Source organism: Drosophila subobscura, chromosome J (genome assembly GCF_008121235.1).
Source record: "Drosophila subobscura isolate 14011-0131.10 chromosome J, UCBerk_Dsub_1.0, whole genome shotgun sequence".
NCBI classification, from domain to species: Eukaryota; Metazoa; Arthropoda; class Insecta; order Diptera; family Drosophilidae; genus Drosophila; species Drosophila subobscura.
The window spans coordinates 6,277,276-6,296,325 of record NC_048532.1 but is presented as its reverse complement, the minus strand read 5'-3'; the positions used below and the strand labels follow the sequence as shown (position 1 = coordinate 6,296,325).

Below are 19,050 nucleotides of genomic sequence, written 5' to 3'. Positions count from 1 at the left end.
TTACCTGCCTTGACACTCGCGAACGATTAAAAAAATTGTGAAATATTTCGTCAGGGATAGTATAAAAGTGATTGTTCTGAAATACTTCGTCAGTGATAGTATAAAACTCGTTTCAATTAAATGCTCTTTTGACTTGTCGATCTTATTTTTGCCGTTCACAAGGAAACAATACTACAAAGTACTTAAGAAAAGCATATAAATAATGGAAGATGGCAGATGTTTTGAAAAACTAGAATAACGCAAAAATATATTGTAAAATAGCTATAATTTCTGCTACCCGATATTTTACAGTTTGTCCCGCATTTGGCAATTGAAAAACGCTAGATCTATGGGAAAATGGCTAAATTGGCAACACTTACTTCTTCAATGCGGATTCATCGTCGTGCGACCATCCAATTCGCTGTAGCGATTAAATAACAAACAAAAAAAAAATTTTCTACAAAAACCGAACATGTTTAATAAATACGCGCTAATTGGCAGCCTGGTGCGCCGCTCCTTTGGCAGCACCAACCAACTGAGACAGGCGATTAAGAACCACCAGCCCAACAATATGGAGAAACGGTTTTTGGTATGGAGCGGCAAATACAAGTCGCAGGCTGATGTTCCAGCTTTCGTCAGGTATGTGTCGACTAACAGGTGGTTAAATATTAGTTACTGTTACTACTGCTTGCAGCCAGGATGAGATGGAACGTGTTCGCAACAAAATGCGCATCCGCCTGGCCAACATCATGATTTTACTGACAGTTGTCGGCTGCGGCATTATGGTCTACAGCGGAAAGCAGGCGGCCAAACGGGGAGAGTCCGTGACCAAGATGAATCTGGAATGGCACAAGCAGTTCAATGAGCTCCAGCCTGAGGGAGCTGCTGCAGCAGCCCCAGCCACCACCAAATAGGAAACAGAAATAGAAGAGAAGCCTCAACACCCCCACTCGCAATGATTGTTGATTATTTCTGGTGTTTTTTCGTGAAGTTTGTTTAGATAAAAATTGAATTGTTAGATATTTATAGACCTGCACCATTAATCACATTTAGTTAGACTTTTCTTGGTATAACCACATCCACATGCTTGATATTCAGTGATATTTGTAATAAATATTTTATGAGTACATGTGCAGTGTTCCAGCTCCCAGATGCAATTGAAAACGCTGCAAGCGAGCAACCGCAGCCGAGCAACATCTGTTTCGTTTCGGTGGCCACCACTTGCACGGACGAGAGCGCCGACGCGGTGAGAGCTGACTCCGCCGTACGTTTTGTGTCCCGGATTCGGATGCTCATTGTCGGAGGCGCCGTCGCTTTTCACTTTCAGTTTGTCGTGAGCATTTGAACTCGGAGCAGCGCCCCCAGAGCCCACAGCGGGACGCAGTTGTGCCCCAAAGTTTTGTGGCAATCGTGCGTGCAGGCAATAGAAAAGCCAGAAAAGAAAAAATAGCCACAGAATAGCCAAAGGAAAGCTCGGAAAAAATTTCCAAAGAAGCTACTAGCTGAAAAAGAGAGCAAAAATGTACAAGAAATGTTTATTAAAATAGTGTGGAGGCGAGTGTGGTGCGGCTAACGGAACGACGAAGCAAGTGTAAGAGGCGACAAGTGTAAAATGTAATAAGCCCCAGAAGTGGTGTGCCTGTGGGAGTGTGTGTGTGTGTATGCCCTCATACCATTCATGCAAGCGTGTGCCTCATGCTCCTACTGCTTTGAAAAGAGCGTAAAGAGAGAGGGAGAGAGGATCAACAAACGTGAAGCTGCTCGAAAAAAAAGTATTGAAAAATAAATAATAGTAAACAAATTGTTTTATCCGTCAAAAAACAGCAGGAAAAGCAGATTGCCTGGCCAGAAAATCCATAAAAAATAGGCATTCGCGAGAGATTTTTCCTGCCTGCTTCGCCGTCTCTCTTTCGGGTTTGTGTGTGTCTGTGTGTTTTTGCGGGTGGGAGTGTGTGAGTGAGTGAGTGGGAGTGTGTGTGTGTGTGGCAATATTCGTTTGCTTTTTTGATTTGTGAAAATGTGTGTATCCGCGAATGTTGCTGGCTGCTGGCGAACGAACGCACGACAATCCCATAAAAAGACAAAAACAACCAAAAAATGTGTATAAAAAATACAACAACAAAAAAGTACACACACATACACACATACATATGTCGGAATATACGAGTACAACTGATTTGAAATGCCGCCCATGATGTCCTTGTTGAGTGACAAAAAAAAGCTTTTAAAAAAACATATTTTAATTGTTCTGCTTGGCGTGCAGTCAGTAAATACAACAAGTTGTTGTTGTTGCAGCGGTTTTAGCTGCATATCTGGCCTATTTAAGACCTCCATTGCAGCACGAGTCTCCCAGCCACTCCGCCCACGTTTATGATATTAATATATTCATCCATTCCATCCAGCCAGACAGCCAGAAAGCCACAATGAAACTGAAGTGAAAGCATGGGCAGGGTACCTAGCAAAGCATTCTGATACTCTTGCACATAAATCAGTCCTTTGGCAGTACCATGAAATAGTGTTTTAATTTAGCTGAGATAGTGGATCCACTGATAAAGTTGTAATCAAAAATGTTATTCCAACGATCGTAACTATGGGTAGTTATTTATCCATAAGTGGTAAAGTGTTTTATTCCGGCTATCAGAAATGTCTCTGTAAATATCTACCTATCATTATGGGAAGTTTCAGAGAGATAACATAGCTGATATATTAGAAGATAAACGGACTGATGGACATGGCTAGCCGCTTGTCACTAATCAAGGATAGCCCTAATTCTTAGTGTGGCAAAATTCTGTCTAAAATCTTAATACTCTTTGCAAAGGTAGACGGTAATGGTCCGTCGCCTAATCCCCCGCTCTTGTTATGCTTAAGTGAAGGTCGTCTGTAGGAGAGAAAGAGAGCAGTCGCAGCAGCAGTCGCAGCAGCGCTGTCCATTCTTCCGTCTGTCGGTCCATTTTGCTGGCGTAAACGTGCGAAAAATCCTTGGCTTGGTTTTTGGCGCAACAACAAAGCCCCACTGTAACACTGATACATATACACAAACACAGCTTTGTTTCTTTGTCCATGAGTGTGGGTGCGTTGGTGCGTGTGTGTGTGTGTGTGATGACGCGCTTAATGCACAGCAGCAGCAGCATAAGACGAGGGCAGCGCAGCCTGCAGCACTGCTTGCATTTGTTGTTGCTGTTATCAGCAGGGAATGGCCATGTGCCCTCGTGCTCTGAATGGGATGGATGGCGGCATCTGAGAACACGGGGCGGTTGGGCGGATTATTTATATAGATTTCGGTTAGGTTTCGGCAAATTCTCAGAGTGGTTTTGCGGTTGCAGATTTAGATTTGATTGGAGAGCTGTCCGTTGGGTTATGTATTTTGAGATGTGGTTTTTGGTTTCTGAAGTGCTAGAGTTATTGGAAAATGATTGAGTTTCTCGTTTTAATTGGGTAGAAACAGCAATGCTTGTTTATTTTAAGACTTTATTTATAAAAACTATGTTTTTAAATAGATTTAACCTTTTGGGTTTTTAGTGGCCATTTATGGGATGCGTTTGCCAGAGCAGCTTTCGCATCTCTGGTTATCACACATGCTGCTATTGCCTCGTTCTTCTCTTTATCTTCTCTCTCCCCCGCACATATGTACATACGAACGGTCACACTTGTCTGCGTATTTATACGCAGATATAATCACATTTCACGCATGGAAGGACTTAGCGGGCCTACATAAATTACCCCATTGGCCTCAGCACCCCTCTGCAAATCCTATATGCGGCCCATTCGCACGCTCTTTGGGTCACTTGCACGTTCTCAGTCTCAGTTCTTCCCCTCGTTACAGTCAGGGCCGGCATTAGAAAACTTTTTGGGTGGGTTTTTTCTATGGAGTGGATGCACTGGGGCTGGCTCCAGCTGGCGATGCTGGCGGTCTGATAGCCAAAACTCTCTAAAGTTTTTTATGAGTTTCTCAATTAATTTGAATAGCAAAACGAAAGTCTCGCCCAGTGTTCTTCACCCCATTGTCCATGCCCATCCATCGCCCATTCATTATGTAAGCCAATACGTTGCACGTGCCTTGCCTTTCGATCTCCTGTAGTGGCCCATACTTGTGCTGTACACGCAATTTTAATAATAAATCAGCTTGTGCGAGTAATCGAATTCTACATATTTCCTGCATTGTCCTCTGGAACCACATGACGTATGGGATATGTTTTAAATTAATAATAAGCATACGCACTGTGCTGCCGCCGCATCATATTGTAAATACTATATACAAAATGGATTCAAATAAAATGTAAAACGGAAGTGGAATGCTCGTAAAATATGAAGGTAGCCATTAAAAGCATATCGGGAAATTAATCAGATTAAATTTCACATTGCCCTGACAGAAAATACGCTCTTCAATACGATGATTAATTGCAGAACGCTTATACATTCGGTGTTTAAATACAAAATGTATTTTACCATTAAATGCTTTCAATTAAAGATTGTGAAGTGAGTTAATTCATTGTTAAACAAAAAAAGAGATTAATATACGCGCAATGAACATTTGTATATTTTATTGCCTTAAACAAATTTTAAATATTTTATTTATTGTAAGTCTAATTTATGTAAGTCTAAGGAATATTCAGACATACATATGTGTTTGAGTATTCATTCAATGGCTCTCAAGGAATGCCAAAGAAGCCCATTTATTACACTAGTTACATTAGGCAACAGACTAAATCAGACTTATTTATAGATGTTATAGCTGTATACGTGACTTTTACACGTACGTTTCTACACATTCGTATGATTGAATCACCAATAAAATTGCCCCATAGATTGCAATTACAAATAGAAACTAATTAATTTCCATCAAGCAGGCAAGAAAAAACCGGCCATAAGTCACACGAATTCCTTTGAAATGCTTGCCAAATAGACACCTTATTCGTGCCGGAGACACCTTCAATTGAGTAAGTGCTTAGTGGGAGGACACATAAGCCTCTACTTAGGACCTGTACGACAGGGACAGGGACAGACATAAGCAGCATAGATGGTTGCAAAAAAAAAAAGAAAGGCAAAAGGCAAGCAAAATTATAAACTGCTCATAAGGCAAAATGTTTGATGTTGAGCCGAGACAACGTAGCACTCGTAGACTCGACCCGAACCAATCCCAATCTGAATCCTAAGGTCCCACCAAAACCTAAACCCAAGTGGCAGCGGGTGCCCAGGGTCCCATGAGCAGGCGCAGAGACACAAAAAGTTTCTCGCTCTCTCTCCCTTTCTCACTCTTTCCTTCTCACCCACACTTGGTCTCGCTTTTTTCTCCCCGCTATCTCTCTTTCTTGCTGCCCATTTGAACACACACACATACCCGCATGTATTTCTCATTTTTCTTTAACCCAGAGAATACAACAAAAAAAGGAAAGAAAAATATGGCTTGTAAACAAAAGAAAAGAAAGGAAAATTGTACGGAAAATGTTGAACTGACGATGTGGGGGGGTTGGGATGGAGTGGTGAGCAGGGGAGATTCTGTTGTGATTGTTTAAAAATAGAAAACGAACAACTAAAAGTAAACATTGTTAACTTATTGGCAATAAAAATACAAAATGGAAATGCCCACCCCACCCCACCATAGGCTATAAAATTGCGTTTATGATCTGGAAATGCTTCCCAATTTAGTATTTGGCCTCAAAGTTGCAATTGGCTGTTAACTGGCACTGGCTTCACCCATATAGTAGTAGTAGTAATAGTTGTAGTACCTCGGAATAGCTTCCGTTTTGCTAGAAAAAGAGCGAAGAGAGGAAAGTTAAGTCATCATAATAACTGAAACCCACGCAAGAGCAGGAGAAAATTTCACAGGATTTCCGTAGATTTTTCGTGTATTTCGTACATTAATGCCTAACTAGCATTTTGGGGCCCACCCGAATTGAATGGAATGGTCCCGAGGGGAGGTTGGGGGCTGCGTAATAAACAACAACAACAAAAAAAACAAAGCAGAGGGAAAAGTGAAAGCAAACCGAGACGAAGGGGAGGAAGTGGCATTGGAGGGAAAATATTCTAATGAGAAGGCATGGAAGTTGATATGCCCTGAAAGGCACAGACAGAAGATAATTATGGCAATGAATTCGTTGGAATATTTTATATATTTATGGTGTTTATTCAGTTCGGATAAGTATGCTATGGAAATGTGAGTGCAAAATTTAATGAGAGTTATGACATCAATTAGAATCTCCCTTGGGGAATAGTATTTAAAAAATATTTGATTTAAAATCGCTCAACAAAAAAATACTATTGTAAACTTCCGGCAATCTTATAGCAACAAACAATATTCTACGAAATATTTGTGTGGCCTTCTTTCATCCACAAAAAATACTATATCATAAATGAACTTTTATTAAGTTCAATTCAGGCAATTCAATCGTTTTTCTGTATATTTCCTATACACAATAATGAACCACAAAAAAGTTCATTCTATTCACCTTCAAGATCAGTTTTGAGGCCGGAAAATTCAGTTGATTGAAATGTTTATTATGCCCGTCGCAAGAGGCAAGACCAAGTCCAAATCCACCCACTCGGAATGATCTACAATGTTGGTTGATGGGAGCACAGTGTGGATGGATGGACAGATGGATGCGAATCATTATGATGAGAGATGAGAGATGCAGGGCCATTGTTCGGGCCGCCCACTCTCGTGGAAAGGTACAAACAACAAAATGTAACCTTGAGAAAGAGACGGAGACGGAGACGGAGGGGGGCTGTTCCCCAAAGGCAGCAGCCAACTAACTGGCGAATAATTAGGCACCCCTGCCCCTCTATGCTCAGCGATGCCCTGCCCTGCCCTGCCCTGCTCGTAAACTAAAATAAACTATGCAAATAATTAATGAAAGCCTACAGAAAGACGAAAAAAGAAATATAATAAGGACATGTGGCGCCTTTGTTTTGAGTCCAGCGGAAGTCAACGTCAGCCACTGATCCCTGACCTCCGTAGACCCTGCTGCCTGCTGCCTACTGCCAACAGCCCCAAGGTGTTGCCTCTCACTCTCTGCTGCTGGGGCTGCTGGAGGGCTTCTGCTCGTGCTCTACCTCCCGCCACTGCACCCATTTGATGTTTGACAATTTATTTTGATGGCACACAACACGCACAGAATACGTGAATGGATCCTGGTCCTTGTATAACCTAACGACATCCAGACATCAACATCACCGTCAGCAAAGAGGATAGGCGACAGGGGACAGGGGACAGGGGACAGGGCAGAGCAAACGGCATTGATTAATTTCCATTTCGTCCACGGCGAAAAGCAAGGCAAGGTCAACGACTACGACGAACGTCAATCCATAGTGGAAAATCGTTGATAGGATAATGTGGCATTAAAACATTAAGGCCTGACACGACGGACCTCTGGGAGCGAATCCATGGCCCATTGTCTGCCATTCTCTGGCATCCGATAGTGTACACTGTGTGGGTGGAGAGTGTTTTGGAGTGGTTTCAGTGGGGTTTCTGGGGTGGCATCAGCACGTTTGCTGAGTGGTGTGGGATGGAAACTGTCAGTTTGTTTGACTCTTCATCGCTTAATGTACGCCAAAAGCGTTGAAGGATGGTTATGCAAGTACTCATACATGTGCACGAATGTCCATAGATTTCCCACAATTATTGTCAAGGTAAAATTGCTTTGACGGCAATAATGCAAGTGCCAAGTGCTTGAATAATTAATGATGCGATAGATTTGAAATGTTGAAAAATCAATAGCAATAGAAAAGTGAATCGCATTGAACTGAATTAAGTGACACGAACGGATTCATTAGGGGCGTCGATATAACCCTACTTGAAGTATCTAAATTGCCAAATAAATAGAAACTCTTCCAAAGACAAACAAGCGCTGACAGTCATCAATCGAATTACAAGCGTTAATATGCATTTCGCATGTAAAGTAGACCAAAGAATATAAAACCCATGCCCATAAATTCACCTTAGCTGAGACATAACCTTGTCCAACCTTATCCTCTTTCTTTGTGGCCGTGGCGTGTCTCAGTGTTCTGCCATCAAATAACTAATAACTCCTAATGGCTGTTGTTATGGCAAATATCTGCTCCTGCTCTAGGCTCCCGCTGAACCCCTTTCAGGGAAGTGGCCAAGCCAACGTCAGGGATGTGACAGCCGGCCATGAATATGAAAACACTTTTGCACACCATTCGGAGATATCTATACCTAGATAAGTCCTTCCACTAACCACGAGTGGATGAAGTACAGTTCGATGTGCACTTGGCCAGTGAAGGAAGCATCTTGGCAGTGCCAGTGCCAGTGCGAGAGCCATAAATATTATATAAATCAAAGACACACATTATATAGACTTCAAGAGCCATGCCATGCCCTGACATTTATGGAAACAAATGACTTTTTGTCACAGCTCCACCCCCGCTGGGTAGGCCGATGAGATGAGATGGGATGAGGGAGGAGCAAACACACAGAAGAAGCAAAAAGTTTTTGCGTTTTAATTGTCGTTGGCAAAATGACTTGTGGCCTAAAGGAAATTTGCAGTGTGTTTACTGTCTACAGAAATGCACATAAATTTGTGCTTCTTGCGCCTGGCAGAGCCACCCACGCATCCCATACCAACATCCACTCATTGGCGGGCCATTCCCAACCACCAGAAACAGAACCCACACCAGAGCCAGCCAGACCTAGGCAGATGGGGAGACGGTCGAATGGTCATTCCGTCGGTACGTTCGACCCATTAAAATGGTCTCAGCTGCTGGACTAGTAAAGCAGAACCAGCAACAGCAACAGAAACACAGAAACAGAACCCTTCGCTACGATTCCGTGCCCCCCCCGTTCGATTGTGTTTGCCTCGTTTAAATATTTAGACAGAACGTTGCCCGAAAAACGCATTGAATGGCGTTGTCTGTCGATTTCTGTTGCTGTGAATCATTATATATATCCAGTGGGGGAGTGGGGAGAGTGGGTTACCATGAGGGGTACGATAAATTGACAATATAAACAAGTGAAGCGAGAAATAGACGAGTGGGTCGTCGTGGGTCGATGTGTGTTTGTGTGGGTCTGTGCCTGTCTGTATTACTATTGTTTTGTTCCCGCAGATTTATGATAATATTTATGCTTTGAGAAAGTCCGAAATTCTATTGCCTGGGATTCCCCATAAACTTTACAATCCGATTGAAGTGAATTCAAACAGTTTCTTGAAATTAAATTAAATGTGAGTGTATTTTATTCTCAATGCACAACCCACTCAACCCATTAGAATGATTTTCTTAGGGGGCTAATAGCTTCCACGAATTCAATAGCAATTTAAGTATAAATTGTCTATTGTTTAAGAAGAAATCAAGAAGAGTCTTTAGTTAAATGTTTGAATAGTAAACAAACTGAATTAAATTAGGTGTGCATGTTGCGCTGGGACTTAGAACTGAACGTTTTAATTTCCGAATAAATACTACAAATATTTTAAAATTGCATACTAACAATAAGAAACATTAAATATATTTTCCTTAAACGTTTTCTTTTTGTCTGCTTTTATTTTCTTAATTAATATTTACAAAAAAAACACAAACTTGTGTTCAACATAAGGCCACACTATGAAATGGCAGACAAACTTTTAACTGTAATTACATTTATATGTGGGTGTCCGGTGTGTGTGTGTGTGCGTGCCAACTGAAAACTTTTCGTTGAACTATAAAACTCTCCTCCCACTGCTCTCCCCAGTGACAACTTGTTTTCAAACTCCCGCAAAACTTTTCAACTCAACTCTCTTTGTATCTCTTTCTCACTCTCTTTCTGTCTGTTTCTCTTTCTCTTTTGCAGTGCTGCTGCACAACGAAACTTAGATAGAGTACACACATAGGAAACATTTCATATCCCTGCGGCGAACAATAAAACAAGAAGAGCCAGAATCAGCAGCAGCAGCAGCAGCAGCAAACAGCAGAGAGACGGCAGTGACGGAAGCAGACGCAGAAGCAACAACAACTACAATAAGAGCAAAAATGACAGCAATAAGTTTAAGCAATAAAACACTGCTTGGCAAGCAGTTCAAAAATGCACGCATCACACAATAAGCAGACCTCAAGGATAAGCAAGAAGAAGAGCAAAAGCAAAAGCAGAACCAAGAGCAAAGGAGAGGCCGAAAGCGAGGCCGACGACGAGCTGGACAACAGAAATAAAAGCTTTAATTTAGGAGTTAATCATATATAGAAAGAGAAGAGAGAGAGAGGGCGAGAGCGAGAGCGAGAGAGAACGAGATAGAGTGACGTCCTACCGCTCTGGAAGCTCCCCACGCCACCATCCGCACAAAACTCAACTGCCAAAACAACATAGGAGATAACCCTGAAAAAGGATAACACCACAGGACGATAAAGAGCAAAGTGCAAAGGAAAAGGAAAAGAAAAGGAAGACATAGAGAGAGGGAGAGACAGCCCGCGAGAGCCACCCACTTTTGAACGACAACCGGGACACTGAAACATTCCACCCAATAGCATGGCCTCGGTCGCCGCTTGGCTTCCCTTTGCACGGGCGGCGGCCATCGGTTGGGTGCCGATAGCCTCCCTACCACTGCCACCGCCCCCCGTGCCCAAGGACCGACGCAAGACGGACGACGAGAAGCTGCTGATCAATGTATCCGGCCGACGCTTTGAGACCTGGCGCAACACCCTCGAGAAGTACCCGGACACGTTGCTCGGCTCCAATGAGCGGGAGTTCTTCTACGACGAGGACTGCAAAGAGTACTTCTTTGACCGGGATCCGGACATATTCCGCCACATACTCAACTACTATCGGACGGGCAAGCTGCACTACCCCAAACACGAATGCCTCACCAGCTACGACGAGGAGCTGGCCTTCTTCGGCATCATGCCGGACGTGATTGGTGACTGCTGCTACGAGGACTATCGGGATCGGAAGCGAGAGAATGCCGAGCGCCTCATGGACGACAAACTGTCGGAGAATGGGGATCAGAACCTGCAGCAATTGACCAACATACGGCAGAAGATGTGGCGTGCCTTCGAGAACCCGCACACGTCGACCAGTGCCCTGGTCTTCTACTACGTCACCGGCTTCTTCATCGCCGTCTCTGTGATGGCCAATGTGGTGGAGACGGTGCCGTGCGGACACAGACCGGGCCGGGCGGGCACGCTGCCGTGCGGCGAGCGCTACAAGATCGTCTTCTTCTGCCTGGACACCGCCTGCGTGATGATCTTCAGCGCCGAGTATCTGCTGCGACTCTTTGCCGCCCCCGATCGGTGCAAGTTCGTGCGCTCCGTGATGAGCATCATCGATGTGGTGGCCATCCTGCCCTACTACATCGGTCTGGGCATCACCGACAACGACGACGTCAGCGGTGCCTTTGTCACCCTGCGAGTCTTCCGCGTCTTTCGCATCTTCAAGTTCTCCCGCCACTCGCAGGGTCTCCGGATCCTCGGCTACACGCTCAAGTCGTGCGCCAGCGAGCTGGGCTTCCTCGTATTCTCGCTGGCCATGGCTATCATCATATTTGCCACCGTCATGTTCTATGCCGAGAAGAATGTGAACGGCACAAACTTCACATCGATTCCGGCTGCCTTCTGGTACACCATTGTCACCATGACGACGCTGGGGTGAGTTCAAGTCTAGTCCTGTACCCTCTGCACCTGATACTTACCCTTTTTCTCTTACAGCTATGGCGACATGGTGCCGGAGACAATAGCTGGCAAAATAGTGGGCGGCGTGTGCTCGCTTAGCGGTGTGCTGGTCATCGCCTTACCTGTACCTGTTATCGTATCGAACTTTAGTAGAATCTATCACCAGAATCAGCGCTCGGACAAGCGCAAGGCGCAGCGGGTAAGATCATCCACCAGGATTCTCCTCCTTCAGGCAAATCTCATGACTGATTGTTCTTGCAGAAAGCTCGCTTGGCGCGCATCCGCATTGCCAAGGCCTCGTCCGGTGCTGCCTTTGTTAACAAGAAGAAGGCCGCTGAGGCCAGATGGGCGGCCCAGGAGTCGGGCATTGAGCTGGATGACAACTATAGGGACGAGGATATCTTTGAGCTTCAGCACCATCATTTGCTGCGATGTCTGGAGAAGACAACGGTGCGTATAGTCGATGTGGCAGCCCCAAGGCTTTCTCTCTGGCTCTTTCTACATCTCTCTCTATGTATATCTCTCTCTATATAAATATATTTATGGTTCTATCGCGCATTTATTAATTGCTCTTATCATTTGATTTTAATTTAATCATCACAAAAACTTTCTCTGTACATTTTTCGGTTTATTTCTTTGGACTTTGCCCGCGACAGATGTAGCCACATTTGAACATCCATGTAATAGTCAAAAATAAAACACTTTGCCTCAAGCAATGACAAGCCACACACACAACAACCAGAACAACCCAAACAACAAAAACCCCGCCAGAACAACCAGAGCCCCAGTGCAGTCATGAGGCTGTCAAGGATGGGATATTGGGATTGGGATTGGGATTCAGAAATCGCGCGAATTCCCATTTATGAAAAGAAATCCCCTAGAGAGAGAACTGAACTGAAATGCCAATCTTTAGTATGAGATCCGCGTACTTTTTGTTTACGAATTGTTATAATTATAATTATTATATATTTTCCGTTCTTATGTACCATAGAATATGTTCTAAGTTTTCCATTTGTGTCATGTTTTTCGCACAAGCGTTTCAAGAGCAGACTCAACCAAATATAATGCATAGCAATAATAAAAAGCCAATTCAAAATCAATGTCTATACCTTTGATAAATGAATAGAAACGCTGAAAAGTAAGTGCTTTCGGTTTGTACCCAAGTTCCGTTGTTTCTTCCTTCATTTTTCTCTATCTTTAACTCTATCCCTTTTCTGTATCTGTAACTGTATCTATTGCTCTCCTCTCTCTATCTCTATTTCTCGTTTATGCGTTGCAATTAATTTTTATGATTTTCAATTCTTATTTTTTGTATCTTTTTTGGTTGTATCTACATATGTTGTTTTTCGATTCCTTCTGTTGAAAGCAAACCATTTGAGTGTTGAATGCTATGCGCTCTGTTCTGTTTTAAGTTGTTTGAATAGGTCATTACCGAATAGCATCGAACCGAATGCTAAAACCCGCCCCCACTTCCCAAGCAACATTCGGAAACGACCATTTGGCCATATGCAATCGATTGCTGTCAACATTAAGCCCAAAACGAAAACTAAAAACTTAGCCCCCATCCCTAAAATATGTATAAACAAATCGGATTGCTGAGAGCTTGCTCATCAAGTGGGAAAAATGGAAATCCACTTAAGTGTTCATAGTCGTAAAAAGTCCATTTAACTATTCAATTTATTTTTATACATTTGATTAGAGCGCAATTCCGCATCGAATCTTTTTTTTAAATGTGCTCTAATTGTGTTAAAAATTTGTGTTTGTTTTTAAAAGTATAGAAAAATCTTCCAAAAAAATAACCAGGAAGTATACACAAATATTCAGGAAGGGAAGCAACTTTATTTTATATTTTCTTTTACCATTTTAAATTCCCAATTTTCCCGGTTTATTCCTCCTCAAATCATAGCCCTTTCATATCCTCCACAGCAGTAGCCTAGTCTAGCCGTAAACCACTTGATGAGCACTCAAAATGCCCACCTAAAACCACAAATAAATATAAAACAGTACCCGCCATAAATCTAAATCGTTTTTTTGGCAAACGCGTTTTTAACAGCTTGCAAATGAAATCTGAAAAAATGAACGAAAAATCGCACTTAGACCCGAACGCGTTTTTAACAGCTAGCAAAAAATTGAAAAATTGAATGAAGAATTTCTGGCGCTTGCTTCTACCTCGTCCCGCTCGGCTCTGCCCTTGCCCTAGCTCTCATTTATTGCTCTGCCCACCAACCCGCAGCCCTGCCCTGTGCCACCTAACGTTTGGCTGTCTTGAAGTGTTTATTGTGTTATTGTAAAATTGTCATTGCTTAGGAAACCAAAGAAAAAAAAGACATAATTTCTGTTACCATTCTAGAATTTTAAGCGTTTAAATGTTTGACACCCTTTCTACCCCCTAAGTCCCCCTCCCCTTAACCCATAAACCCACAAGCCCCGCTTAATGTTCTAATTGTTGTTTCTGACTTGAAAGAGACTTGAAAACTCTCGCTCTAAGTATTTATATATTTCTTTGTATGTATTTAACCCTGTCCTGTGTTCTATGTGCGTGTGTGTAAGGCCCTCCACCCCCACCTACAACCTACTCCAATACCCCCGTCTGTATTCCTACTGTATTGTAAAATTGTTGAACAAAAAAAAAAAAAACTCTGAACAAAAGAACAAAACAAAAAACGTAAAACCAAAAAAGATATTGTACTCTATGTATTCTTCGTTTCTCTTTGTAAAATTCTTCTCTGGCTGTACACACCTCTCAAATGCTCAAATAACTCTGACCAAAAAACCACTAAAGGATCGAGAATTTGTCGAGTTAGATTTACCCTATAACGGACAGCCGAAGCGGCCGGGCTCGCCCTCGCCCATGGCCAGTCCCGCCCACTCGACGCACAGTACTGCCGGCCTGCTGCAGTCCTGCTGCGGTCGCTGTTGCTCCCAGCGCTATCAGGTAAGCACTATTGTACATATCTAATCTCCACAACCCCAATATAATCCCCCTGACTTGGCTTGACACCTCAGCAGCTGAGGGTTGAGCGCGTTTGCAGGTGGGTCTCTCACAACCGCTTTCTGTAACTCCCTCTGTAAACAAAATAACTACTTATTTTTACGTATAGTTTGTGTGTTGAATTTTGTTATAATTGTGTATGAATTTGTGTGTATTCTACCCAACAACACTAAACACCAAACACACCGACACAAACGCCTTTTGCGTACAGCCTAAAAGACACAGACACGCGGTGAAACACTGTCACAAAGTGAAGTCTACTTTTGGGCGTACGCTTCGTCTCTTAGCCATAGTCATACTCTTGATTAGTTACTCTGCAGCCATCACATTAATCATTAATATTGTGCCTTTGCAAATCTTGTAGCCCTAATGCATTTTCGCTTTGTTCTCGTTCGTGTTTAGGCCTGCGGCAAGTACATGCCAGCTGCCAGCAATGCTCAAAACAGCCAAAACAATCAGCCCATGGATGGCACCTACCTGGTGGAGGCCTCGTTCTGAGCCAGCACACGGCCAATCTACAGCATCAGCATAAGAATCAGCATCTGTCGCAGTCCCCCAATCGCATTCGCATCTGCATTCGCATTCACATTCACATCAAAATCCAAATCAAGATCAAGTTGATTTATGTTTAGTACAACTTGAAAAGTTTTTAAACTAAATTGAAATTGAATTCGTTTGTAGAAATTGTCCCCCGTACGTGTGTGTGTATGTAGTCGCCAAAAAAGATACAAACAAAAAACCCAAAAACCCAAAAACTAAAATCGAAACACAAGTGTAATCTCTAAAATCTGATTTTCGAGTTTATGACGAACAGAAAAGATATTTAATTAACGATAAACATTTGCGGATTCAAGTGCAAACATCTCTCAATGTGTAAAATGTAAAAAAGCACATTAAAAACCAAATAACAAATAGTAAATAAACAAGTAACAAATAAAATAAAAGTGCCGACCGAACCCAGTTTCTGAAGGCGGCGCAGTCGGATTTGATTAGCGAGGACCCGTTAATAAATTAGATAAACCGAGTAATAATAATTATAATAATACAAATAATAATATATGCAACACTATTTACTTTATATAGGTGACAAGACAAACAGCAAAAAACAAAAAACAGAAACAACAGAAACCGAAGCATTTTAGAGGAATTTACCGTGTGTATGTTTTATTAAAGTGAACATAAATAATAGCATAGAAGTGCAATAAATAGATCGAAGAGTGTACTAAAATACCCAAGGGATTGGATACAAATAGGAGATCAAATACCACTGAAAGTCCAGCGGGGGGGAGGAGTTTCCTCAAGCAAATTGCATGGGGTCCAAAAAACAGAAAAAAAAAAAAAAAAATAACACAATAAACAGATTTTAACAGCCAATGACTTGTGTAGCAAAGGAAACGAATAAAATAAATACATAGAGAAGAATGAATAGGTAAACGAAAGAACAAAGGAACGTAGGAAAAGGAGCAAATTATATAAATATTATTATTATTACAAATTCGTGTATTTTTTAAATGGTCCGTAGTTTTGTAGGTATGAACTTCATCGGCTATCCGCTATCCCCTCTATGGTTTCTCATCAGCAAAACTTTAACCTCCAACTGAAATGCTCTCCCGTTTCGTGTAATTTTTATCGCATCTATGGTACTCGTATATAGCAAAAAGGTTTCAGTTTTTCATCTCTCTCTCCTCATGGTAATGTCATAAGTGAACTAATCAAAATTTATTGAAATTACACAATGAATAATGAACTTTCTTCCAAGAACTAAGTTAGCAAAAGGAGAAACCCTATTTAAATGTATATGTACGTGTGTGTGTGTAGGACAGGCTTTAAAGAATTGGAGCATTAACTAACTAAAAAGAACTCTTAGCAAATTCTAACAGAAACTCAAAGTATATTAATTAATTCTAAATTACAAATCAAACATTTAAAATTAGTTCAAGTAAACAACTTACAAAAACAAAACAAAAAACAAAAACAACATAAATATGGAGCTTGTATGTATATGTATGATAAATTTATTATGATTACTCTAATTATGAAGATTATGACGATGGCGTTGACTAATTTTGTTCGAATTCTCTAAGTTGCCTGCTAATTTCTAAACACAAACAAAAAATGTGCAAAAAGGAAACTTTTTTAAAAAAATCCAAAAGAAAAACGAACTTTTGTTTAGCGATGTAACGAAATTGTGCAGAAACAACACACACAAGAAAAAGACGATTACGATTAGTCGAAAACTAACAAGAACACACACAAACATTTGGTTACTAAAACCAACTCTCGTAGCGATATTCTAAAAGAAAACCAAAACCAATCTATTAAGTAAACGGAAAACGGAGTGGAAATCAATAGGAAGAAATCATTTCTTTTCTGTTTTGATTTTTAGTGATATGTAATTCGAAAAACAAAAACAACAACAAGAACAAATATTCTGCCACGGGTCTCCGAGAATGGAAAAGCTAAAAATTAATAATAAAATAAATAAAGAAATCTGTTTACTTCCACCAAACAAAGCGAACCCTCTCGACTATATACTCGTACTATACTTTACCCCTTTGACTCTCCCATACACACACACACACAACCACACAATCCTATATAAATATCATATTTTGTTCGCTCTCGGAGACAACGCCTAGAACCGACGACAATCGGAGACGACAGCAGCCAATCGAATGGCAAAAGTAACGGAAATTCCCACCATACATCATGGGCTATATAAAGAAAGAAAAAAACACAAAAACTAACCCAGAGAGGAGAGATCATCGTCAGTCTATACTAACTAAAGAGTCTACGACTTGTACTCCCAAGAATGTGTGAGTATAGGTCTACGTGGAGGTTTCGCCGATGTCTGTTGTCTATGCCGGGGCCAGGTCGTTTCATTCTACTATATACGGATCGTGTGAGTCGGCCGGGAGGGTAATTTGCGGCCTGGCGCTGTCCCCCAAGTCGAGCCGAACAGATGTTGCGGCGGTGCGGCGAGTGGCGGCTGCGATAACCGGGCATATGGCCCAAACTAATTTGCATAGTCGTTGTTAGTCATACGAGTACGAGTATGAGTTCGAGTCTGAGCCATGTGTCGAACGCTTTGAACTTCAACTTGGCATCGAAAGTGAGTGGAGATCTTCGCAGAGGGGAGGAACCTTCACATTTTCGAGGTTTGTGCTGTGTTCCACAGATCTGTTGAGTATGGAAAAATGATTAAACTGTGATTGTTTTATTTTTATAACAAATACTTAAGTTCACACTTTATTTCAATATATTTTTAGTTTTACGCATTTTATACCTCATACATTGGTTAATTACTATATTTTGAGTCTCTAAGTATCGTTTAATCAACGACTTTTAAAAGTATCTCCCATTTGCAAACACTTATGTCATTTTAGTTTCACACAAGATCAATTATCCATATGCTCACGGCATGCTTGACAAATCGAATTGTGGATTTCCTACATTTAATTGACGCACTCATTAAGTTGGTATTTCTTGTTGCCACATTTCCATTACATATTTTTTACCCGCAGCGTGGCCAGCCTCACTATCGATTTCAATGAATCAGCTCCTCCATCAGCTGCTCATTAGCAACGTCATTGTGGTGTCACCTCCTCCTCCTGCTCCTCTGTTGCTGCTGTCTATCCATCTCCATTTATTTCTGTTTGAATGTTGGCTAAAAAACAGACTTCAAGTCAAGCTCACAAAAGTAAAGGTCGTGTGGTGGCCATAAATCAAGGCAAAATGCTGAGAAGAAGTGAGAAATAACAGAAAACAAACGCTTAAATACTAAAACTTACGCTCAAAAGCACTTGGTCATAAAGCAAAAACTGCAAAATATAATAAACATGTGTACGTAAAGATGTGTTGTGGCTGTTGGTAGTTGGTCTTTCACACGACAGTCGGACCGGACCGGACCGACTGTCTGGACTGCCTGGTCGGGCTAGGAATGTTGAGCAATTTTGGATTTCTTCAGTTTCGCTGAACAGACACTAATATTAACTTCGGTAAGCTAGCTTTATGACGTTATTTATCACTCATACAGCTAGATAACCAAAGACAACATAGCACCCTGAATGAAGAGCTAGTAACACTAATTTTTATCAATGGGAAGTTATCTCCATCTTTTACATATTTAATTTGAATTAAATTTATTGCACATTTCCTTTAATTTTTTTTTCCTTTTATAGTTAGCTTCATTTTTGGACTTTCAATTAGTTGGTTTATTTTTTCACACTCTTTTCATTGGAAATATTTGTTGTGCGCCATGGACATTCACTCGATTTATCGTTGCTTGCGCCCACACACACCGACATTCACAGACAGACGTCTGACTGTCGGCATTGTCGGCTTTTGGTCGTATATCTTTTTGCGCAGGCGTAGTGACTGCATTGTGAAATGCTACGTGGAATTTTTATGCATTTTGCATAGACAAAACGGACCAGCGCTTAGGCCAGAGAGGGGCGCTAGGCATTGGCGTTGGAAAAAGGTCAAAGTTGGAC

The 19,050-nt window shown here is 41.7% G+C and overlaps 2 protein-coding genes across 4 annotated transcripts; both read left to right on the top strand.

The window, feature by feature from the left end:
- Positions 1–396: 396 nt before the first annotated feature.
- On the top strand, positions 397–10,143 carry LOC117893826 (UPF0389 protein GA21628). The gene is made up of 3 exons (XM_034800583.1): positions 397–618; positions 674–1,570; positions 9,758–10,143. Exons 1-2 carry the CDS (start codon positions 452–454, stop codon positions 891–893), a joined length of 387 nt encoding a protein of 128 aa, XP_034656474.1. The 5' UTR covers positions 397–451; the 3' UTR covers positions 894–1,570; positions 9,758–10,143.
- A 283-nt stretch (positions 10,144–10,426) lies between these two features.
- LOC117893825 (potassium voltage-gated channel protein Shal) lies at positions 10,427–16,514 on the top strand. 3 transcript variants are annotated; one of them, XM_034800579.1, is made up of 5 exons: positions 10,427–11,541; positions 11,602–11,764; positions 11,827–12,015; positions 14,348–14,500; positions 14,960–16,514. In XM_034800579.1, the coding sequence occupies exons 1-5, from the start codon at positions 10,427–10,429 to the stop codon at positions 15,053–15,055; spliced, it is 1,716 nt and encodes a 571-aa protein (XP_034656470.1). In that variant the 3' UTR covers positions 15,056–16,514. The 3 variants fall into 3 exon arrangements, with proteins under 3 accessions (XP_034656470.1, XP_034656472.1, XP_034656473.1); XM_034800581.1 differs by lacking the exon at positions 14,348–14,500 and having other exon boundaries at positions 14,960–15,055; XM_034800582.1 differs by lacking the exons at positions 14,348–14,500; positions 14,960–16,514 and adding an exon at positions 12,222–12,654.
- The last annotated feature ends 2,536 nt before the right edge of the window (positions 16,515–19,050 follow it).

Bases quoted from the DNA above. Each gene is read 5' to 3' on its own strand.
- LOC117893826 (XM_034800583.1), top strand. From the start codon at position 452: ATGTTTAATAAATACGCGCTAATTGGCAGCCTGGTGCGCCGCTCCTTT. The intron at 619-673 runs GTATGTGTCGAC...TACTGCTTGCAG, and splicing joins GATGTTCCAGCTTTCGTCAG to CCAGGATGAGATGGAACGTG.
- LOC117893825 (XM_034800579.1), top strand. From the start codon at position 10,427: ATGGCCTCGGTCGCCGCTTGGCTTCCCTTTGCACGGGCGGCGGCCATC. The intron at 11,542-11,601 runs GTGAGTTCAAGT...TTTCTCTTACAG, and splicing joins GTCACCATGACGACGCTGGG to CTATGGCGACATGGTGCCGG. The intron at 11,765-11,826 runs GTAAGATCATCC...TTGTTCTTGCAG, and splicing joins ACAAGCGCAAGGCGCAGCGG to AAAGCTCGCTTGGCGCGCAT.